The sequence below is a fragment of the Anoplolepis gracilipes genome, chromosome 6 (assembly GCF_047496725.1).
Source record: "Anoplolepis gracilipes chromosome 6, ASM4749672v1, whole genome shotgun sequence".
NCBI lineage: Eukaryota > Metazoa > Arthropoda > Insecta > Hymenoptera > Formicidae > Anoplolepis > Anoplolepis gracilipes.
In genome coordinates this window covers 12,100,468-12,120,006 of record NC_132975.1, presented here as the reverse complement: position 1 = coordinate 12,120,006, position 19,539 = coordinate 12,100,468, and the positions used below count along the sequence as shown (strand labels likewise).

At 39.3% G+C, this 19,539-nt stretch overlaps 2 protein-coding genes across 4 annotated transcripts in view; both read right to left on the bottom strand.

Annotated features, from left to right (window-relative positions):
* Positions 1 to 25: 25 nt before the first annotated feature.
* On the bottom strand, positions 26 to 9,469 carry LOC140666849 (uncharacterized). The gene has a single exon (XM_072894393.1). The coding sequence runs from the start codon at positions 9,467 to 9,469 to the stop codon at positions 8,855 to 8,857; it is 615 nt and encodes a 204-aa protein (XP_072750494.1). The 3' UTR covers positions 26 to 8,854.
* Positions 9,470 to 9,580: 111 nt separating this feature from the next.
* LOC140666848 (uncharacterized) overlaps positions 9,581 to 19,539 on the bottom strand; it is a 199,769-nt gene continuing 189,810 nt past the window's right edge. For all 3 annotated transcript variants that reach the window (XM_072894390.1, XM_072894389.1, XM_072894391.1), the window contains one exon: positions 9,581 to 11,248. In XM_072894390.1, coding sequence (XP_072750491.1) covers positions 9,581 to 11,248 — 1,668 coding nt within the window. The remainder of the gene's footprint in view (positions 11,249 to 19,539) is intronic.

Here is a 19,539-nt window from a genome sequence, read left to right as displayed (position 1 = left end):
TGAAAGAAATATAACAAGATTTAATTTATATTTTTTTATATATAGATTTATTGATGACTTCTTAATATCTGTTGATAAAGTTGTTTATGTACAAAATAACGCTGGAATATCCCTATTAATATTATTATTACTATTATTATTATTATAATTATTAATGACCTATGTTATGGCCCAAGGATTCTCTCGAAAGAGAATAGTCCTTTCCCCGTTCGGTTTGACGAGTCAGTACATTTGCTTGTCTTTTTCCACGCCAAAAAACACGACGGTGATGATGAGCGTTATGCGCATTTCCCGCTTGCCTTCTTTTCTCACGTTCATGATAATAATATTTACACCTGTCGATCATTGATCGGATCGACACCTCCATCAGAGAGCGGATGAAAAGGAGGCCGCGGGATTTGTCAGTAATATCCGCGCGTATTCGCCTGTATGGTATATCTTAATCAAAGATTCGATAAGTAAAGAGAAAATCGAGTATAGGCGACGAATGCGATTGTGTAACGCGCGTGTGTTGCTCCGCATTCTCCCGCGTCGTTAAATTTTTATTTCTTAGCGCAGTTAGAAATTTATTTACTTATACAATAAGTTTTTTCCGTTTTTTCGCACAAGTAAAACGATTAAACGATCGGGCGGTTTGCACTCGATACGTGCCGTCCGAATGAAATTGGAAACTTGTTCATTACAAGATTCGCGCTTCGAAGGGATGAGATTCGAGCAGCCGCGTTTAACGTCAAATAGGGACCGCCTGAATTCCTCTTTCTCAATACATCGAGTGATTTAGAATTTCATCAATTTTATATTTATTTTCTACAAAGGATTGCGCGTTCTCTCCCCCTCTCTCGAATCAATAAAGGTGAGATGACGAGGAGGATTGCACATCGGTGTATTTGACGCTAACCGCGCGGCAAAAATGCGGATTATTTTCCTCCGAGAATAAAAGGATAATAGGAGGGGAGAGGATATGAGATGTATTTACAACGGAGAGTCGGGGAGGCTTTACTATACTTGTGCCCACGGTATAACGACATCGACGACTTTCGCAGTTGGTCCGCGAAACGACTGATGGTGATCGATATGTGCGCGAAGTGGATAACTACTCTCTGCCGACCCGGATTGTTGACCGCCCCCCTGGAACGTGATGCGATCGTTTAATAAAAACAGCGCGCGCCGCGTATACGGGCACAGGCAGGAGTGCCGCTCTCGGACGTGCAGAGCGGCTATCGATTAATAAACGCTACGAGGGGAGATCACGGTTTTTTATTTTTTTTTTTTTATTTTTTACTTTTTTCTTTTTTTTTTTATTTTTTTTTTTTTTTTGCGCGTAGATCACTTTCAAAGTGTGGCGAGTTCGGGACTGGTCGCGAAAAACTTTGAATTTCGATTCGCCACTATTACGCGAAAGGTACACTCCATGGTCTAGAGAGAGTGTGAGAGAGAGAGAGAGAGAGAGAGAGAGAGAGAGAGAGAGAGAGAGAGAGAGAGATTCTCCTTGATTTTCTCTGAAAATTTTTCGATAAATATTTACAGTCATGTACCGTATGTATTCCGACGATTCCCCTTGCACGACTTAAGAGTTTAATTTGGTTTTTATTCGATTCATGGCGCGTTTTTCGCGGCGAAAATATATATTTCAACCTTGCCGTCAAATGTATATACGTGCGGCCGGTTTTCGCAAAACTTTTTCGTTCGCGAAACGTTTTTTGTATACGAACGAAATTTCGCAATGTTTACGTAAACGCGGGAGTCCGCACGCTAATTAAACTTGTCCTTCCAATCCAATTCTATGCTGTATTACGGTTTAAAGAGAGAGTGAACATGCTCTTTTATTTCTATCGTAATTTGTTTAGGATGATAGTACAATTTGTTTCTGCAAATTCATGGAGCGGTAATATTTTCGAAAAATGTCAGAGAAATCAAAAGAAGAGACTTCAAGTTCGATGTACCTATACATACACTTTATCTGCAGTAACAGATAATCAAAATTCGAAAAAGGATGTTCATAATAGTGATAATTCTGGCACGTGTTATCCGTGGGTCGCAGCTTTCAGTCCTCTCGCGCGATTACGGACCTTCGCTGATCGCGAATCATTTCGCGATCATCGAATTTTCTCTGTTCGCAACGCAGGAGAGACGTCTCGTTCTTTTACCTAGGAATTAATCGCTCGATAGATTAGCAGCTTGAAAATACTTTAAGCAGTTTAAGGATGAATATTGCTTTCTCAATAAGGCTCCGCTATGCTTTACACGAATGTACAGTGTGTAGTTGTGTGCGTGCGCGTTTGTGTGAATAAAATTGAAAGTGTGTGTAGTATGTATGTCGTCTGTATGCGTCGGCTCGTTTGCCGATCAAATCTCGACTCGGACTGGATCTCGATTCTCTATGATCGTCTTTCAAATCTAAAGTGCACAGAGACGAGATCGAAGAATTACAATCGCTTAAAGATATCGATCGAAGAAGAAGCTTTCAGTTCCGCCATCCTGGAGAAGCGCGAAATATCACTTTAATGATATATGTACGATCTCCCGTGGAATGTGCATATAATTTATCTCGTGAAATTTACAGTTTCGCATAGCTGCGCGGAATCAAATATTATACATATATATCACAATTTAAGATTAGGTCGTTTAAATTCGATACATGGGGTATTATCGACGAAGGGAAACTTGTTTAACTATCCGTGAACCCTTTCTGTAGATGAAATTAATTTCTCTCCCTAGATTGAATTAACAAACTGAGCACTTAGCAGAGGACTGACATGTTAGCTGTGTAATCTCTCCAAAATAAATCGCGCGGCATGATTAATTCAATCTCGAACTTTGCTTCTGTTACAAATATAAAAAATAATATAAAAAAAATTCCGATTTTTTTTTCTCCAAATAAACATTATACCGAAAATGTGTTGCATGCCACAGAAGGTTAACCGTTACGTCTTCGCACCGTAAGTTCCCGTTATCATGCACATATCCGGGAATCGCGATCACAATGGCGCACAGAGCGCATATTGATACTAAGTTTATCGAGAGTAGTGATAAGCGTGTGTTTGCACATTGACACCTCCGGCGAGAGATTGCATTGCGCGCAGCTAAGTACGCGGAATTCGTCAATCGACGCCCTGTCGTCGTCCGATAACGGCATCATGAGCTCGCGGTCGAATGGCAGAACTCGAGCTTATCTCTCGAACGGCAGAAGGAACTCGGATGAGAGTGTTATGACAGATATGAGACGAGAGGTGCGCGCGCCTTTTGACACAGCACCGATTTAGGAGCTGAGACACAGTGAAATATACGAATATGAGATGCATATAATGAATAAAAAATATATATATGTATGTATATATATTTACAAGAAATAGATATGATTCTGAAGGATAAAAAACATATGAATGACTTTACGTCACATTGGTTTTAAAATTTATATTTTTCATTTACATTACACTATTAAATTTGAGAATTTCTATTTTTATTATATATCTTCAGGAGAAATATAAATGATTACGTCTTTCGAGATTCAACTCGGATTTGGACTTAGCTTATGCATTCTTGAATTCACGTTCGTGTATTTCATTGTGTCGTGACACTTTACATGTGCGTATCGTATACGTAATCGATACGAAACGGAAAAAAAAGATACAATAGGCCTTACGAACTACCGGCGCTCAATTTTGTACAATAATTTAATATTTCGATTAGTCTACTCGATCGTTCCAACACTCTTTTCTTCCTATCTCCTTATTCCTTTTTTTCTCCTCTTTCTTTCTCTTCCTTCTTTCCAAACGCGTCGACTGACTAGCGATACGATAATGTTATATGATGAGTTTTTAGTGTATCACGGTCATATCGTAAAATATACACTTTTCGTAGTCCTGCTTTTATCGTGTGAGGATTTTTTAAATACTCTTTCTTCTCTGCTTACAGAATTATCTATGATACTTGAATTCTGACATTTACAATGCATTTTAATTACACTATTTAAGATTTATCCGATGACTTGCCTCGAAATTGTAAAATTAACTCGCATAAACTTCAGACATTGATAATTGTATACATACAAGAAAATATAATAATTCCAAATTTGGATTTACGTAATTTGGCTGTCCGTTAACACTTTTTGATAATATCAGATTTGGCAGAAATACAAAAATATTACAATGCTCATAAAACATACAAAGATTTATCATCATTTTAATAATGAAAATTTCCAAAAAATACTTTTTAAAATTTATTTTGCACTAATTTTCGAGATATTTGAAATGTTAGTATCATATCTAATTAATTTTTATCTTTTGTAAAATTTAAAAAAAGATTGAGAAAAAAGAGAATTTTCTTTAAAATAACGAGATAATCAAGTGAGCTTTGTTACTGATTGTAAATTAAGAGCGTCGTTCTCAATATACAAATCGTATAATGATAAATAAATCAGGCGCGTGAAATAAATCTTACGTGCGATAATTATTCTATATATTTCAGAAAAGATAGAATTACTATTCGTCTCTTGAGAGGCTCTTGTTACATCGCCGCTCAAGACTGTACAAGCGATTATTTCATTGCACGTTTCGCGGAGAAGCTCCTCGATTTTGCTTTCGTTTTGTCGAAAGCGACGAGGATAAAGTCATCCAGCGAAAATTTGCAAAGTTTCTCAGAATATTTCAGATTAGTTTTCAAACTTACGAAATTAAATACTTTGTCCCTATGTTAGTTTTCTCTGTCGATATCGTAATGTTATAGTGCCCGAAATGTCGCTATCTTGCTTTAGTGCATCGATTCACAAGTTTGCGTTCACAGAACATATGCATTATATTGATTCTCAAATATATAATATGGCATATACTCGTATATGCAACTTTTCGTCTATATGTATATATAAATGTAATAATATTATAGCGCAAACGTAATATATTCTCAAAAAAATTTAAATTACGTATCAATAAGAGATCACGTTTTTAACGCCGTTCTCTTTACTTCGTAAAATTTGATCTGAGCGTAGAACATTCACGAATTTAAAGCAGTCTTCGACATATGATACATCGAAACGTGTTTGTAAAATAGCAAAAATTGTTAATCGGTAAAACAGTATAAAATTATAAATTATATTTGCAACGTTCGAGCTTACAACGATGATATAATAAAATTGTTGGCTCCTCTTCGTGGCAGTCATAGTTTGAGCAAAAATAATGTTGTAAATCTTTCTTAGATTTCCGGTGACATTATTCACTTACCAAAAAACGAGCGGTAGATTATACGGTTTGATTTTGTGTCCAACTTATCTCTAAGAGTTGCTCCTTCGAAACGATATTTCGCGAATATCCGGATTTTATAATTGATATATGTTTCAGATATATATTTCTTTTCAGAATGCATCACGTTTATTTTTTCAAAATGCGTTGCAGTACGGAATGTTTATGGAATACTATCGAACCATTTAAAAAAATCTCGTATACTCGATTACAGTCGAAACTTAATATAAAAATCACTCATTTGAGAAATTTTAAGGATTGCTTAAAATTACTCGCAAATCTCGATTCATGACCAAATCTTGTTTCAGCACAAGAATATCTCTCTCACTTTTCTTCCATAATTTAATTTATTAAATTACAATACGTAACGATATATTATGTATATTTTAATCTTATTTCGAAGGAACATAGTCGAATGTTTATAAATCTTGCTTTTATCTGGACAAATTCACATCGCGTGTCAAATAATAAAGTCTGATGCCAAATGGCGTCAACGGGATAGAAAAGGTTTTATGACAGCGAAGATGAGAGTGTCCTTGAGATATGTGCAAACGTATCCACGGGAGAGAAGAGAGAATTCTACGCGCAGTTATACCTAAAAGTAGAGCTGCAATATATCTTTCTTCGGCGATACCGAACGACGGTTACTCCATTATCGATAGTAACTTTCACTCCCACCATATCTTCGCCGTTCGATGCATCCGTAATTTTCCTCCGATAAATCATGTTCAGTGTACCATTACTACTGTATTTTATTTGGCGACATTTATTCCTCCAGCTTTTAACGTAAACCGCACCGTTCTATTTTTTAATGTATATCTACAATTTTATAAATCATGTTTGCTATCTATATATGCACATCTTTTCTTTTAACTTTTTTAAAATTAATCTTTATACAATTTTAATACATTATTACCGCGCGATAGAAATAGAGAAAAAGAGAGAAGCATCGATTAAAAAAAAAAAAAAAAAAAATTAATCGCGATATTTCTGAGACAGTTCAAGTGCAAATCAACACACATCGCTGCAAATACTAAATGTATTCAATTTCCGTCCGATTTCCGTCCTGCCGACGAGTTAATGCTCTTCGAGCCTAATCTTCGAACCCGTTGCAGATTCTACCGGAGCTGAAATTCCGCTACTCTCTTCCACGCCCAGCAGCAAGCTAGCGAGCAAGCGACTGCACCGCGCCGCCGGGAGTCGATTCAAGGTGCAGTCACCTTTCTCAGGCCGGGTGACCGTGGAATTCCACTGGGTACACTCGGGCGGAAAAATAATCTCGTTCCGTAAAGTACATCTTCGCCGTCCTCTCTTGTTCTTTACTCTCTCACTCTCTTTCCCCCCTTCTCTTTTTATATTTCTCTCTTTCCTTTTTGCGTTTTCTCGCTCTTTCTACCGTAGCCATTACGTCTCTCGGGGAACTAACTTAAACTCGGCCGCGCCCCGTGCATTTTAATGTAGCCGCGATTTATCAGGACCGCGGGATTTCCGATGCGCGCCGCGCGTCGCCGCAGAAATTACCTCATGTATAATATTGAGAGTAAAAGTGACCCGAAAGTTGACCCACGTGGCGTACTAACATCATTTAATGGCGATTAAAACACTATTCCGATGGCATGAACTGAAGACTAAAATTCGGCGTGCCATTGCATCGGCGAGAGTGCAGCGAGATGTTGTTTTCCTCGTGCGAATTAAAACTCTGACAGGGGCAAGATAGATCGACTCCGTTCTCTATGAACACTCTGAAATACATGATGTTCCGAGGTTGACAGGTGTACGAAGCGTTCTCTCTTTTTCTCTTTTTTTTCCGAATAAAATCAAAATTTTAATAAACTGTAAAAATAATGGACTATTTTTTATTCAATTATTTATATGAAAAAAATTAACGCTTTTTAATAATATTAATAATAATAAAGTAAATTATAATTTTTGGTCATGTTTCGGATATGGCAAATTAGCAAATCATCCATACATTAATCAACTTGTGTATTTAAAAATCTGCGAGAATTCTCTAATGTCTCTATCGCGTGGATTGACATCTCGAAAGACACTCATTCGCTAAACTAACGAAATAAACGGACGATATCCGCGTTTAGAAACCTGCGCGGTTCCCTAACAACAGCGTAAACCTTCTTAAGGTTAAATCCTTAACGAATCTTACATCGACCAGAAAAAGAAATGGCCGATCTTTATCGCTAATTCGCGCGATACCGGATATTTTGATAATTTCTCCACTTCACGATCTCTTCTCTCTCGGTGATCGAAGGATCGAATTGCAAGCGGGTACCCGCTTACTGATTTTTATTTTCTCTTTTTTTTTTTTTAGTAGGCAGGTACCCGGAAACTCTCGATTTAAAGTTAAATTTATTAAAGTTACGATAGTCGAGGACGCGTGACACTAGCTCAACTATATCGTCTCTGTCATTGCCTCTGTACATTGGTGTTTTTATTTAGAAAATAATTCGACCGTTTAGAATATATATAATTTATGTATGTATATATATATATATATATATATATATATATATATACTTTTTTATTTATATATCTGTATATGTATATTTATGTATAACTGCAGTTCTACGTTCTTTATAATACGGCATCTCCTCGCTTATGATACACGTTTCGCAATATGAATACTCGTCGCGTGTTCGTCTCGAATAAAACGATCGGACGACGATCGATAGATCCTAACGAATCGTTCTCAGTTTATTTCTTCGCACTGTTTAAGCAACTCGTTAAATTCTCGTTGATTCTCCGGATTTCTCGAAGAGTGACTCGACATAGACCGATGCGCTATCGAACTTCAGTTTCGATCGAGCTCGGTGGTCTCGACACGATCATACCGTGTATATCAACATTTGACGCGTATATATAGGTGTATACGTATCACTGGAACAACAGGCTCCACGTGACCGATGGCCCGTCGTTTCCGTCGGTTGAGGATCGTGAACCGACCCTGTCTTCCCACGGATTATTCATCCGCGAAGGATTTCCGTTTGGCATCACTCATCCTTGACAAGGCTGCGACAATCTTATGGTCATCAGTGATAAGACGGAGAAAACTCCTGGCGAAAGTCATTTCCGTGTTTGCTGAATCCTCTCTTCTCTGGAGATTCAGGAGATGATGATCTCAACATAATGTAGAGAGTATTAACCCTCGAGAAGTCGCATGAGAAGATAGATTTACTAAAAAAACGTTGAAAGCTGACGTAGTTTTTAGAAATGTCATCTTGTCTCAGAAAAGCTGACAGGCTGATTACGCTATTATCGATGATTAAACAACTATATCAATCGAATAGATATTTCGAATATACTTCCGATATCACATCATAAACGTGACGATTATTCTTTCTTTTGTTCTCACATCTTGATATTCTTTGTCAGTTTCCTCAGTCTTCTTTACATTTCATTAATTCTCTTTTCTTTGCAAAGAGAGGAACTTCTGGCTTCTCCGTCACGCGTTTTTGAAATATCCTCATTACGAATTTTTTCGTACTAAGTAAAACAACGCGGAGGAGGTCACACGAATATGCGATTACATATTTTCTGGACTACAGAGCATCTTTTCATTTTTTTCTTGCTCTGCAAGATGATGCATCCGGTTGATCGGCGTTCGTCTACGCTCGATACGTCCCGATAACACCCATATCGAGGCTATCGCGCAGTTCCATCTCCAGTTGGGCCTCTCGATGCTTATCGGATCGGTGCGATGCTACGGGCGGCGGCGGTGGCGGTGGTGGTGAACTGTTATCCCGTTCACGATTTCTCTCGCGAGCAGATGATCTGTCTTTTTCGCGCTCTCTCACGTGATGATGATAATGATGAGCGGCGTGTCCGTTGACCGGCAGAGTGGGATACGAGGATTGGCCACAATTTGCCTGATGCCTAGAAGGCAGCGGCGGCGGTGGCGACGACTGATGGCGACCAACCGGGATTCCATTCTGGAGTCCAGATTCCAGTGTTCGCATCCGGTCATCCGGTTCTCTAGTCGAGAGTTGTGGCTGCGAATGCGGTGTTCGACGCAAGGAGTGACTGGAATAATGAGATCTCGCTACGCCGGACGTGACCCCGTCGATCGGCGCGGAGCTCAACGACGCCGTCCCATCATCTACGACACCCCTACCGCCTCCTCCGTTTCCTCCTGTTCCACCACCTCCTGCTTTTCCTCCTCCAGCTCCTCCGCGGTGACCGGAAGCATTATTCGCGACGGGCAGCGTTCCCGGGCGGCGCATCTGACGCGCCGTCTCGCCGTCGATGTAGGTGAAGCCCTCGGCGAGGGTGGTGCTGCCGTGCGGCAGAAACCAGACCCCGCCGGTCCCGGGGCTCGCCGCCCGAAGTTCTAGCTACAGTTCCGTCACCGGTATCGGTTTGATACCGGTTGTCATCTGTGTATGCGGCTGCTGTTGTTGTTGCTGCAGCTGCTGCTGAAGATGATGGTGATGATGATGCGTAGACACTGGCTGGGACTGCGGCGGTTGATGGTGATGATGATGGTGATGGGCGTGAGCTGAACGAACAATATACTCGTCATCGGAGAAGGTCTTCTGATATTCGTGCTCCTTCCGCGATATCGCTCGGTTCTTCCATTTGTAATCCTTGAGCGCATCTCGTACGCGTCTGCGGCATCGATAGTACAGAATCAGAGCGATACCGGTAAAGACGGCTAATCCGGCGGCGCATATCGTCGCCAGCAGAGCTTGTTTACGTGGATCTGAGAAAGCGCAGCCCAGTTCGTCGGGCGTCATGCCCTTGATAGGTTTGCCCTTGGATTCGGGTGGCTCAGCACATATCACCGGACTGGAATTCCTCGGTACGAGAATCTCGGCCAGCCAAAGCTGACTGCAGTCACAGATTAATGGATTCTCGCTGAGATCCAGTCGACGCAGTTCATTCCAAGCGACCAACGATTCCGAGAATGTGACAAAAGCGTTGTCGCGCAGCATCACATGCCTCAAATTCGGTAAACCGGCCAGAGATCCGTCCTCCATGATTGCTAGTCGTTTATTACTGTTTAATATGAGGGTCTCCAGATTGGCATTATCCGAAAAAGCTCCTTTCTCAACGGTGGTCAACAGCTTAGCGCCAGACACGTCGAGCTTCTTCAGCGTTGACAGACTCTGAAAGGCGCCTGATCGCAGTATCGTGAAAAAGTTCTGACCTAGGGTGAGCTCTTCTAGGCGTGGCAATACCGCCAGTTGCTTCGTCGGTACTTCGCGCAACTTGTTGGCGCTCAGTTTCAGGTTGCGAAGAGCGTTCAAGCCACGAAACGCTCCGTCACTAATGTTATCCAATCCGGCGCCCATAATATCCAACACCGCCAACTGCTCGAGACCCTTAAATGCGTCATCTGGCAATGAAGAAAAAGCGTTCCAGCCAATGTGAAGCTCGGCGAGAGCCTTCATCGGTGCCAAGGCCGGCGACGGGATGGTTCGCAATTGATTGTCGTCGAGATACAGCACCCGAAGAGTGCCTAATTTTTGGAATGCACCTGGCTCGACTTTCGATATGCGATTCTGACCTAAATCAAGCTCCTCGAGCTTTGATAAGTAGGCGAACAAGCCGTTATTTAGTGTCTCCAGATAATTGTCTCGCAAATTCAACACTGTGAGAGACCTGAGCCCCTGGAACGTTTTCTCAGTCAGCGCCGAGATCTTATTGTGCTTCAAGTGGAGTTCTACCAAGTGCCGTTGAGCGTCGAAACTGCCGTTGGGTATGGTGAACAAGTGGTTACTGGAGAGATCTACGTTCTTCAAATCGCCGTAGAACTGGAAAGCCGCCGCGTCCACAATTTTGATGCGATTATCCTTCAGCACTATTCGTTGAATGCTGGGATTCAGCGCGATCGGTATTACGTCCAGATTAGCGCCTACGCATGAAACAACCAGAGTGTCGTCGTCGCAAGTACAGCCATTAGGGCAGAAAGTCCGTGCTTCAGCCGTGCTAAGAGCGAAAAGGCCGACCAGGACAAGCAGGTGAAGAACGCCGTTAACGGTGAAGCTGCGCCGCGATGTCTGCAAATAATAAAAAAAAATCTCATTAGTTTTGAAAGAATAAAAAAATCTTATTTAAAATAATATATGTATAAACATAGCAATATAAACTAAAATTTCTTATCAATTATCAAAATATTATCAATTTTATTATTAAGAATTATTTTTAACGGATAAAATTTGCATCTGTCCTATTGCTCTTTTAGATCATATTCATTTTCACGAACTAACCGGGATGCAGAGAATAAACATGTTTAATTCGTTTAACAGAGAATAGTATCGACAGTTGCCTCGGGAAATGGATACCATCTGATGTACACTGGCGCCCAATTTACGCCGGTTTTACGACGCGAGCGTCGTTGAATTATTTTCCGTGCAGAGTTCACCGCCGTAACGCCAAAGAGCAGCAACGGCCCTCGTTCATTCCGTACCCCTCTCGTAACGCAAGAGAAGTTATTTCCATTTTCGTGGGCCGCGATCGCGCACGTAGGTGCGAAATTAAGCCTGCCACGCGCAGCTGAAACATCCGACGGGCTAAATTATATCCGGAAATACGAGCGCTCGCGGCTGTTCCGCGGATAATAAGCTCCCGGAGCGTAAAAACTTCTATTCGAGATGGAAACGCCAAGAGCACGGTCATCCGGACAAGTCCGAGCGCACCGCTGTGGCTAAAGTACGCCGTAAAACTTAAACGGGATGGCTGATCCTTGCAACGGGCAAAGACGCCCGATGTTTCGAACCGAGAGAAAGGAAAAAAGGAAGAGAGAGAAAGCGATGTTTATCGGCAAACCTGGGAAAAATTCGATATCGACCTGGACTGCCTCGATGTAGATTCTACCTGAATCAGATAGCCGGAAAAACTTCCGCATATGTTTCGAATTTTGCGAAACATTCTCATGATATGTCATCTCTATTGATTGAAAAATTCTTGTTCTTCTCACAAGATGCTCTCTCTTGTGTAAATTAGTATAATCGATACTTGCACCATTATAATTTAAATACGCTTTTGTGTACTCTAGATAATTACGTGTATTTCAATCGTTGCACAGAACAAAGAAAATTCTATCGGATCGAGCGAGTTCGATCAAGATCGCACTCAAGTTGGATTATCCGGAGACTCATCGTTCGCATGCACGATCACGAAAACATGATTTGTCGAATTGATAAGGATATTTTTCTTGCAATAGCATAATCCGGGTCAACAAAAGTCTAAAAATCCAGTGAAATCGATCGCGCGGCCTGACAGTAGCTAGAAAATGCCGGGAATATTAACAGCGTTTCGAAAAAAACAGCTCGCGTGATTTACGCATATGGAAGGATTTATTTCGAAAGCTCACCTCGCCTCGCCTCGCCTAGCCGAATCTGTGTCATGCTGATGCACTCCGTATGTTCGCATTAAGCTACGTATACAGTGTTTCGAAATCACCGATACATATTTGTATCTCAACATGACAGATATCAAAAACTTAATCTAAAAAATATACATAGTAATATTTTTCATGCACTGATAATTCTCGAATGAAGCGACGAAGAGTGGATAAATATTCTCGAATGTAAAAAAAAAAAAAAAAAAAAAAAAAAAATAGGAGAATAGGATGTACTCGTAATTAATTTTGTAGAGTACTTAGTTTTATAAACAGAGAATTTATATAAAGTTATGAGACTTAATCGTTCAGATATTTAATATTGAAAGGTAAAGCAGTGAGAGGATGATATGGTAGAACGAGATATTCTCGATATTCATTTTCGAGCAGCTCGCGAATCTAGAGATATGCGGTCGAGATATCCACGAGATATCCGTCTCTCCGGTGTTTATACACGCGACTTTATGTACGTTTCAGGGCGCTGAGTGCTAATCCGCGCGACGAAATACACGAAACGCAGCCGGATATCGCTGTTACGTATTAAAGCTAAAAACGGCGTCATTAGGAAAGGATTATACGATCCCCGCGAATACCGAACTTCCTCGTACCTACCACGCGCGCCTGACCCCATTACTCATTTCCCATTTCAGCCGCATTACGCGGCATCCAGCTGTTATTAATGACTTTAGGACACAAATCGACTTTCCCCTCGCTCTTTCTCGGTTTACATATAATCGGCTTCTTTATGCGGTTTTAATAATATTAGTCCAAGTATATTACAGATAATTAAATATTCTCTCGGCACAGCAATACATTCCAAAACAATAGTGATTTTCTCTTGCAATCCTATTGGTTTTTTTTTAAAGAAATTATTTGTATTATATTTATTATTATATATTGAAATGTTTTTACAAATGTCTTGTCGCAAGTTAGGAAGATAAACTATTTATGTATTCGAGGGTTCACAAATCTAAGATAATAAATTATAATTTATTATCTGAGATTTGTGAACCCTCGAATACATAAATACTTATCTTCCTAACTTGAGACGAAACATTTGTGAAAACATTTCAATTAATATATATTTATTTTTTTCTATAATATATATAATAATAAATATAATTATACAAGTGACTTCTTATAAAAATCAATATACATACTTTGTAATTATAATAGCACACATTTAACAAATTATACTATATTTCTTTATTATTATTTTTTAGCTAATAATATTTTCATGTACTTTTTTTTCTGTAAGTCCTACATACATTTCTATTCGCAAAAGACTTTTAACAGAACAATTAAAATTCTTGTTTAGCTGCCTCACTCTTTATACCATATTTTCTTTATTTTCCTTTACTTAGTTTCTTCCATTGTTGTAAATCGCGTCTCTGTAATTGCTTCTTATTATTTTTTTCATATTTTACTTGAATTCTATTATATCTGTGTATGAAATATGTTAAAATTTCTAATTGTTATTCTTATGGATATAGATTTTTAATTATGTAAAAGATAAATTTTATTATTTTTATACTTTTAAAATTAAATTTTCGTTACTTCTATTTCGTGGCGTCTAAAATTTCTCAGAAATTTATGTTCAACCTGTTGCGTTCAACTTATTGACGACGTGTTATCAATCAATGCATCACGCGAAACGACGAGTTCAAACTCTCGATATTATTTATGCACTTCGGTGAGGCCGCTGCTGGCAGCTCGAAAGCAACGCGACTCATCGGCGTGCACGAGGTGCAAATTACGTATGCGACAACGTGCGGTTGGAATCGGAATACTGGTGTCCGATTCAGACGTCATCGTCTACTACGGAGACAACCGGAGAAATTAATAGAGCAACGTGTAATAACCGCTACGAATAATCATGTGCCGGGCGGTTTCACATGCACATCTCGTCCTATCTCATTTAAGATAAGAAGCACAACACATTTCCCTATTATTGTATTTAATAATCTTGATATTATTAATTTTTTTAAATACAATCGTTTGCCGAATAATTTATTGCAAAAAGATTCAATATTAAAATTTGATTTACAGCATATTTATAATCTTTTTTCAACATTATTTATGTTAAATATAAAAGGTAGTTTCAAATTAATAGTAAGATAATATCTTTAAAATTTTTCACTCGACCTAGGTTGTTCCGTTAAAGACTTTTTTAAACTCCTTGGTAAAATTCTCCATTTTACATTTCATGAATTAAGCATTTGAATTTTCATGGGAATTCTCTTAGTCCCATGGATTAAATCAACTGTACACTCTGTAGTTAAACATCTTATCCTATTTAAATTTCTAAACTCAAGAGAGAATTCTGTAGAATCTATCGTTGCGCCGACAGTACAAAGATTAACCGAGAAGTGTATACAGTCACCGATAAAACGAACATCACGGCGTTTCGTCATCCGTGAGTTTTTGCGCTTCTCGAATAACATATTTTCTTTTAAAGATAATCCGAATGGAGAATTTCGTCAAAAATTGCCAGGTGTCCGTGCTTTTCGCGTCACGTCACTTTCAAGCTTTAATCAACGCGCCACGAGGGCACGAACAAAACCGCGCTACAACGTGCGCGGCCATAACGCGCTTATAAACGCAGTTAATTATCATCATAGCGTAATCAGCTTGGCTCAGTGTGACAAAACCATCAACTACCGAGCGTGCAAAACTACTCTCTACCAGCCGTTATGCCTGTATCTTCTTCCTCCCTCTTCCCCCTTTCCCTTAGTCGTTCGCCGAAATATCATCCGGAGATTTTGTTCGAGTAAACCATTTTCCGAAAAGCGAAATTTGCATTTATTCGTCCGCTTTATACACGTAACGCTCTCGCGCGTTGGGCAGATTTACATTTATTTATACAAATGTTTATAGCGGCGGCATTTTTCAACCTATTTTTCGTCTCGCTCCGCCGTTATTTTTTTTTTATTCACACTATTCGCCACTGCAGAAACGTGTATTATACAGGCTCTCGAACGAAACACCTGATCGATATCGTCGCGTATCACGCGATAATTTTTTTTTTTCTATCACAGCGCGCGCGAAACGACTGTTGTTGCACTGGCAAAACGTAGTCGCCAACATATTCATGCAACGTAAAATTGTTTATTTTCAAAGATACGCTCTCCCGAGTCTTTTGAGTAGAAATATTCATTCGTTGCTTATGGATCTATCCTCGCCAGTTTTGAAAATATTGCGATGCATATATGCAGCTTAAAATCGTCTAGTTGCCCCTCTTTATAGTTCGACACTTTATTGCCTTTCGCGTTTAGTAAATTGCGTTAAGAAAATTCATTAAAAACATTTCAAAGCGTATATTACATTTATAAACTCGACAAAATTTTCTCTTCTATATATATATATATATTAAAATATTTATATCTAAGTTTATATATAGTAAACATAAAACAATGAACAAATAAAAAAAATATAATTTTTCAAGTATTTATATAAATTATTCCAACAACTTTATAACGCCAATTAATTAGAGAGAGAGAGATTGAAGGAAATATCAACTGTATATATAATGGCACACGACTACCGTTGCGTAGGACGTAAAATATGCGAATTCAATTGTAGTCGCTGGGTCGAAGAGGGTTAATCGTTCCCGGATAACCGGCGCGGGAGAATACGCCAGACATCTCGACTTATCGCTCGCACTAATCATAACGCGGATGTCGCGGGCGGAACAGGGAGCAGCGGCGGCGGTGGAATATAACGTCACGCCCAGCCCTCGTTTCAGGGTGAATACGTCGGATTTAACTCGATGTAATTAGCGATTACAGATTACCCTTTCGTCCATTAGCATGGGCCATGATATGCACACGACGAACTCGGCCGTTGTGTTCATGTAAATGCGTCGCATACATACAGATTAGGCGTTTCAGCGAAAACCGGACGATCTACCGTGTGTTTATACCAAGAGACTCGACGAGCCTTTAATCTCCGAAATTCCTGCTAGATTTTTATATGACACCGCGTTAGTACTTTCATCCGTTTCTGCGAGCATTAATTTTCGTCGGCACAAACTTACTTTCAAGCGATTATAAACATACATACCATTATTTTGAAACATTCGCTGCTTCCATTTCGGAAGATAATTAATTTCGTTAGGTGAGTGATTTACTGACAATCCGGATGCAACTTTGAATGTTTTCCATTTCGCATATGATTATTCTTTTATGACTATTGTAAATGAGATTTGCATCAACAATTAATGTATCGTATTATGTTCCATCTGTTCCGCCGGCTAAATAATTACACGTAAAAAAAGCCGTAATGATATTTACTGGCAATTTTTTTTCTATTAATGTTCGATGAGTAAGCAAAGTATAGCTCTATAAAGTGGTTTAATTACAACAATATTTTGAACTGTAATTGACATCGTTTCAAGAATGAGTGACTCCTATAAATCTAACGGGTCTTCCAGCGGACGTTTACAGTGCGACAGGAATTAAATAAATCCTAATCTTATTAGGTGTGAGAGCGGTTAATTTTCTTGTGCCATTAAATTGATGTCACCAGCTGCAGATTTAACGAGCGCACGTTACTAACCGCTTTGCGGTTGAACCCTTTTAATCACACGTGCGTCCGAAATGCGCTCGATGGGCGACCATTAAATGAACGACTTTCATATCTCAAAATTACTCGGTAAACGAACTTGGAATTCTGAAAACTAAAAAATGTATTTGATTTCTCACCGCGGCCCTTCGATGAAATCAATTCCACATATAACGCTAGTTGCATTCACAAATGTACATATAAAACAAGTTACTCATATCTGAGTATATATCGTGCAAAAACCTCCTATATTTTTATTGAAATAAAGATGTACGTGTGATAATATATTAGAATGTTTTCAACTATAACTTTTCGACAATATTTGAAGGATTACGACCGAATCACGTCTGTTTACAACACCTAGGTATACACAGCTTCGATTAATTTAAAAAATCCATCACTGCTAAATCCTCTTCGTATTTCTTTTCTCGCTATTGCGCAAGAAAAATGCGGTCTCATTTCTTTCACGATTTTTATTATTTTTCGTAAAGTCGAGCAGGCAGGTGTTATCATTTTAAGATTTAATCATTTTCAATCCGATTCGGTATAACAAACAGAGTTTTACAAAAATACAATATCCAATATCCTTTCTCATTTCGTTAACAGGTCGGTCGGTTCACGAATACTCGAATATTTCGCGCATGATATTCCACGTAGATGTACGCAGACACACGAGTTTTTCCAGCTCGGCCCGTTAAGGGTTAATAATCTCGCTCTACCTTTTCGACGCCCGACGTTGCCCCGGGCAGCGCTCCTCCGACGTCTGCGTGGCGGTATTTGCAGTACGCGGGTTTTCGCGTTTACAAACGGGCGTGCAAAACGTGCGGGTGTGCGCGGAAATGGAATTCGCTTTTTGCGCGCGACGCCAAGAACACGGGAATGCTCAGCCTGGCCGGCCGGTCGCGTAACTAGGTGAGCATGTAGCCAGGGGCAGTTTGAGGTTTTAAGTGCATCTGGCCTTCTCAGAAAGCTCTACGTATCTCTTGTTCCTCGAAGCTTATCCGACTTATTTTTTTTATTTATTTTACAATCGTTTATCTGCGATTTGTTCAACTACACTATACGAATGAGAAAAATGTCTTAACTATGTAGTAGATGACGAGAAAAAGAAATTATTCAATAATAATTCTGATGTTTCTATTAGATCTAAGAACTTACAACAGTTTAACCTGATATCTTGGCTACTCTCTCCAGTAATACTTTAAATGTGATTGTGTGATATAACGTTTTAAATGTTTCCTGAACCGTAAAAACTTCTTTCAGCAGTTGTAATTCACAAAGATTCTTGTGAACTCTTTTACTGGTGACGTACTAGCAGCTCGTAAAACCTTAGATTGAAATCTCTGCGAAATCTCTAAGTCAGAATTGCCTGCTTTTTCTTTATGATTCTACGTTGTACGTCAGATGAATTTTACAAATATTGTTTTGTAACAATAATCTTGTTTTTTTTTTTTTTTTTGCTAAAAAAAGAGCTAAATTTTTGCATAATTCAATTATTCAAGTTTTCTTGTTACTATCTACTGAAAATATCAGAATTGTAGAATGTGATATATACGTTAATACGTATTGAGAAATATTAAATTTCTGTGCGTCTCTCTGGTTACACTATTGGGCCTGACCTCCTATGTTAAGTTTTTGATGTGGTTGGACGGGCGTGGTGGGTGCTTTTCCATTCTTTACCCGCAATTTACGCGGTCAGTCCGAAGGCAAAGTTTTCACAACGCAAAATTTCATCCGTGACTCGCAAGAATTTATCGAGTAGAATAGAATAACAATTTATGATACCCGAGGAGCTAACGGAAGAGGTCCTTCGAGAGCTTTAGCGAAATTTTACATAACATTTTGCGTAAAAACAGTTTTGACATTACCAGGTTACAACTAGCTTTCCACAAGAGGGAATAGAAGATATTTTATCCGTGAACGGATCGTAGTGGATATCTCTCCAGAGGCGACATTAAAGCTACTAATTAATAGCAAATTAAACCGTCAGTGCAGTAACGTATAATTTATGTTTCTTAATTTATATGCGAATAGTATTTTTATTTTTTGCGGCGTTTTCCGTGTGAATGAACATTCTTGAGAATATAATAAACGTGTACGTCTTATTCTATCCTAAAATTCATCGCGGTGGAGGACGATGATATTGCAGAAGAAAACGCGCAGCTGCAATTGTGAGAAGCACTGTACGCGAGCCCGTTGTCGACGTCGTCGCTCCGAGTCTCGAGTGCGCGGCATTTGCATTTCTATCTTTTTCCTGGGGGTCTCCATTTTCTGCGCCAGTTAAATTCAAAGAGCTATTACTTTCGTCGCAAGCGACGGAAAAAGCGCGTTCGACCGTCACCGGAGCCGTCTTTCAGACGAGCGATCCGTGACTATGATATCGAT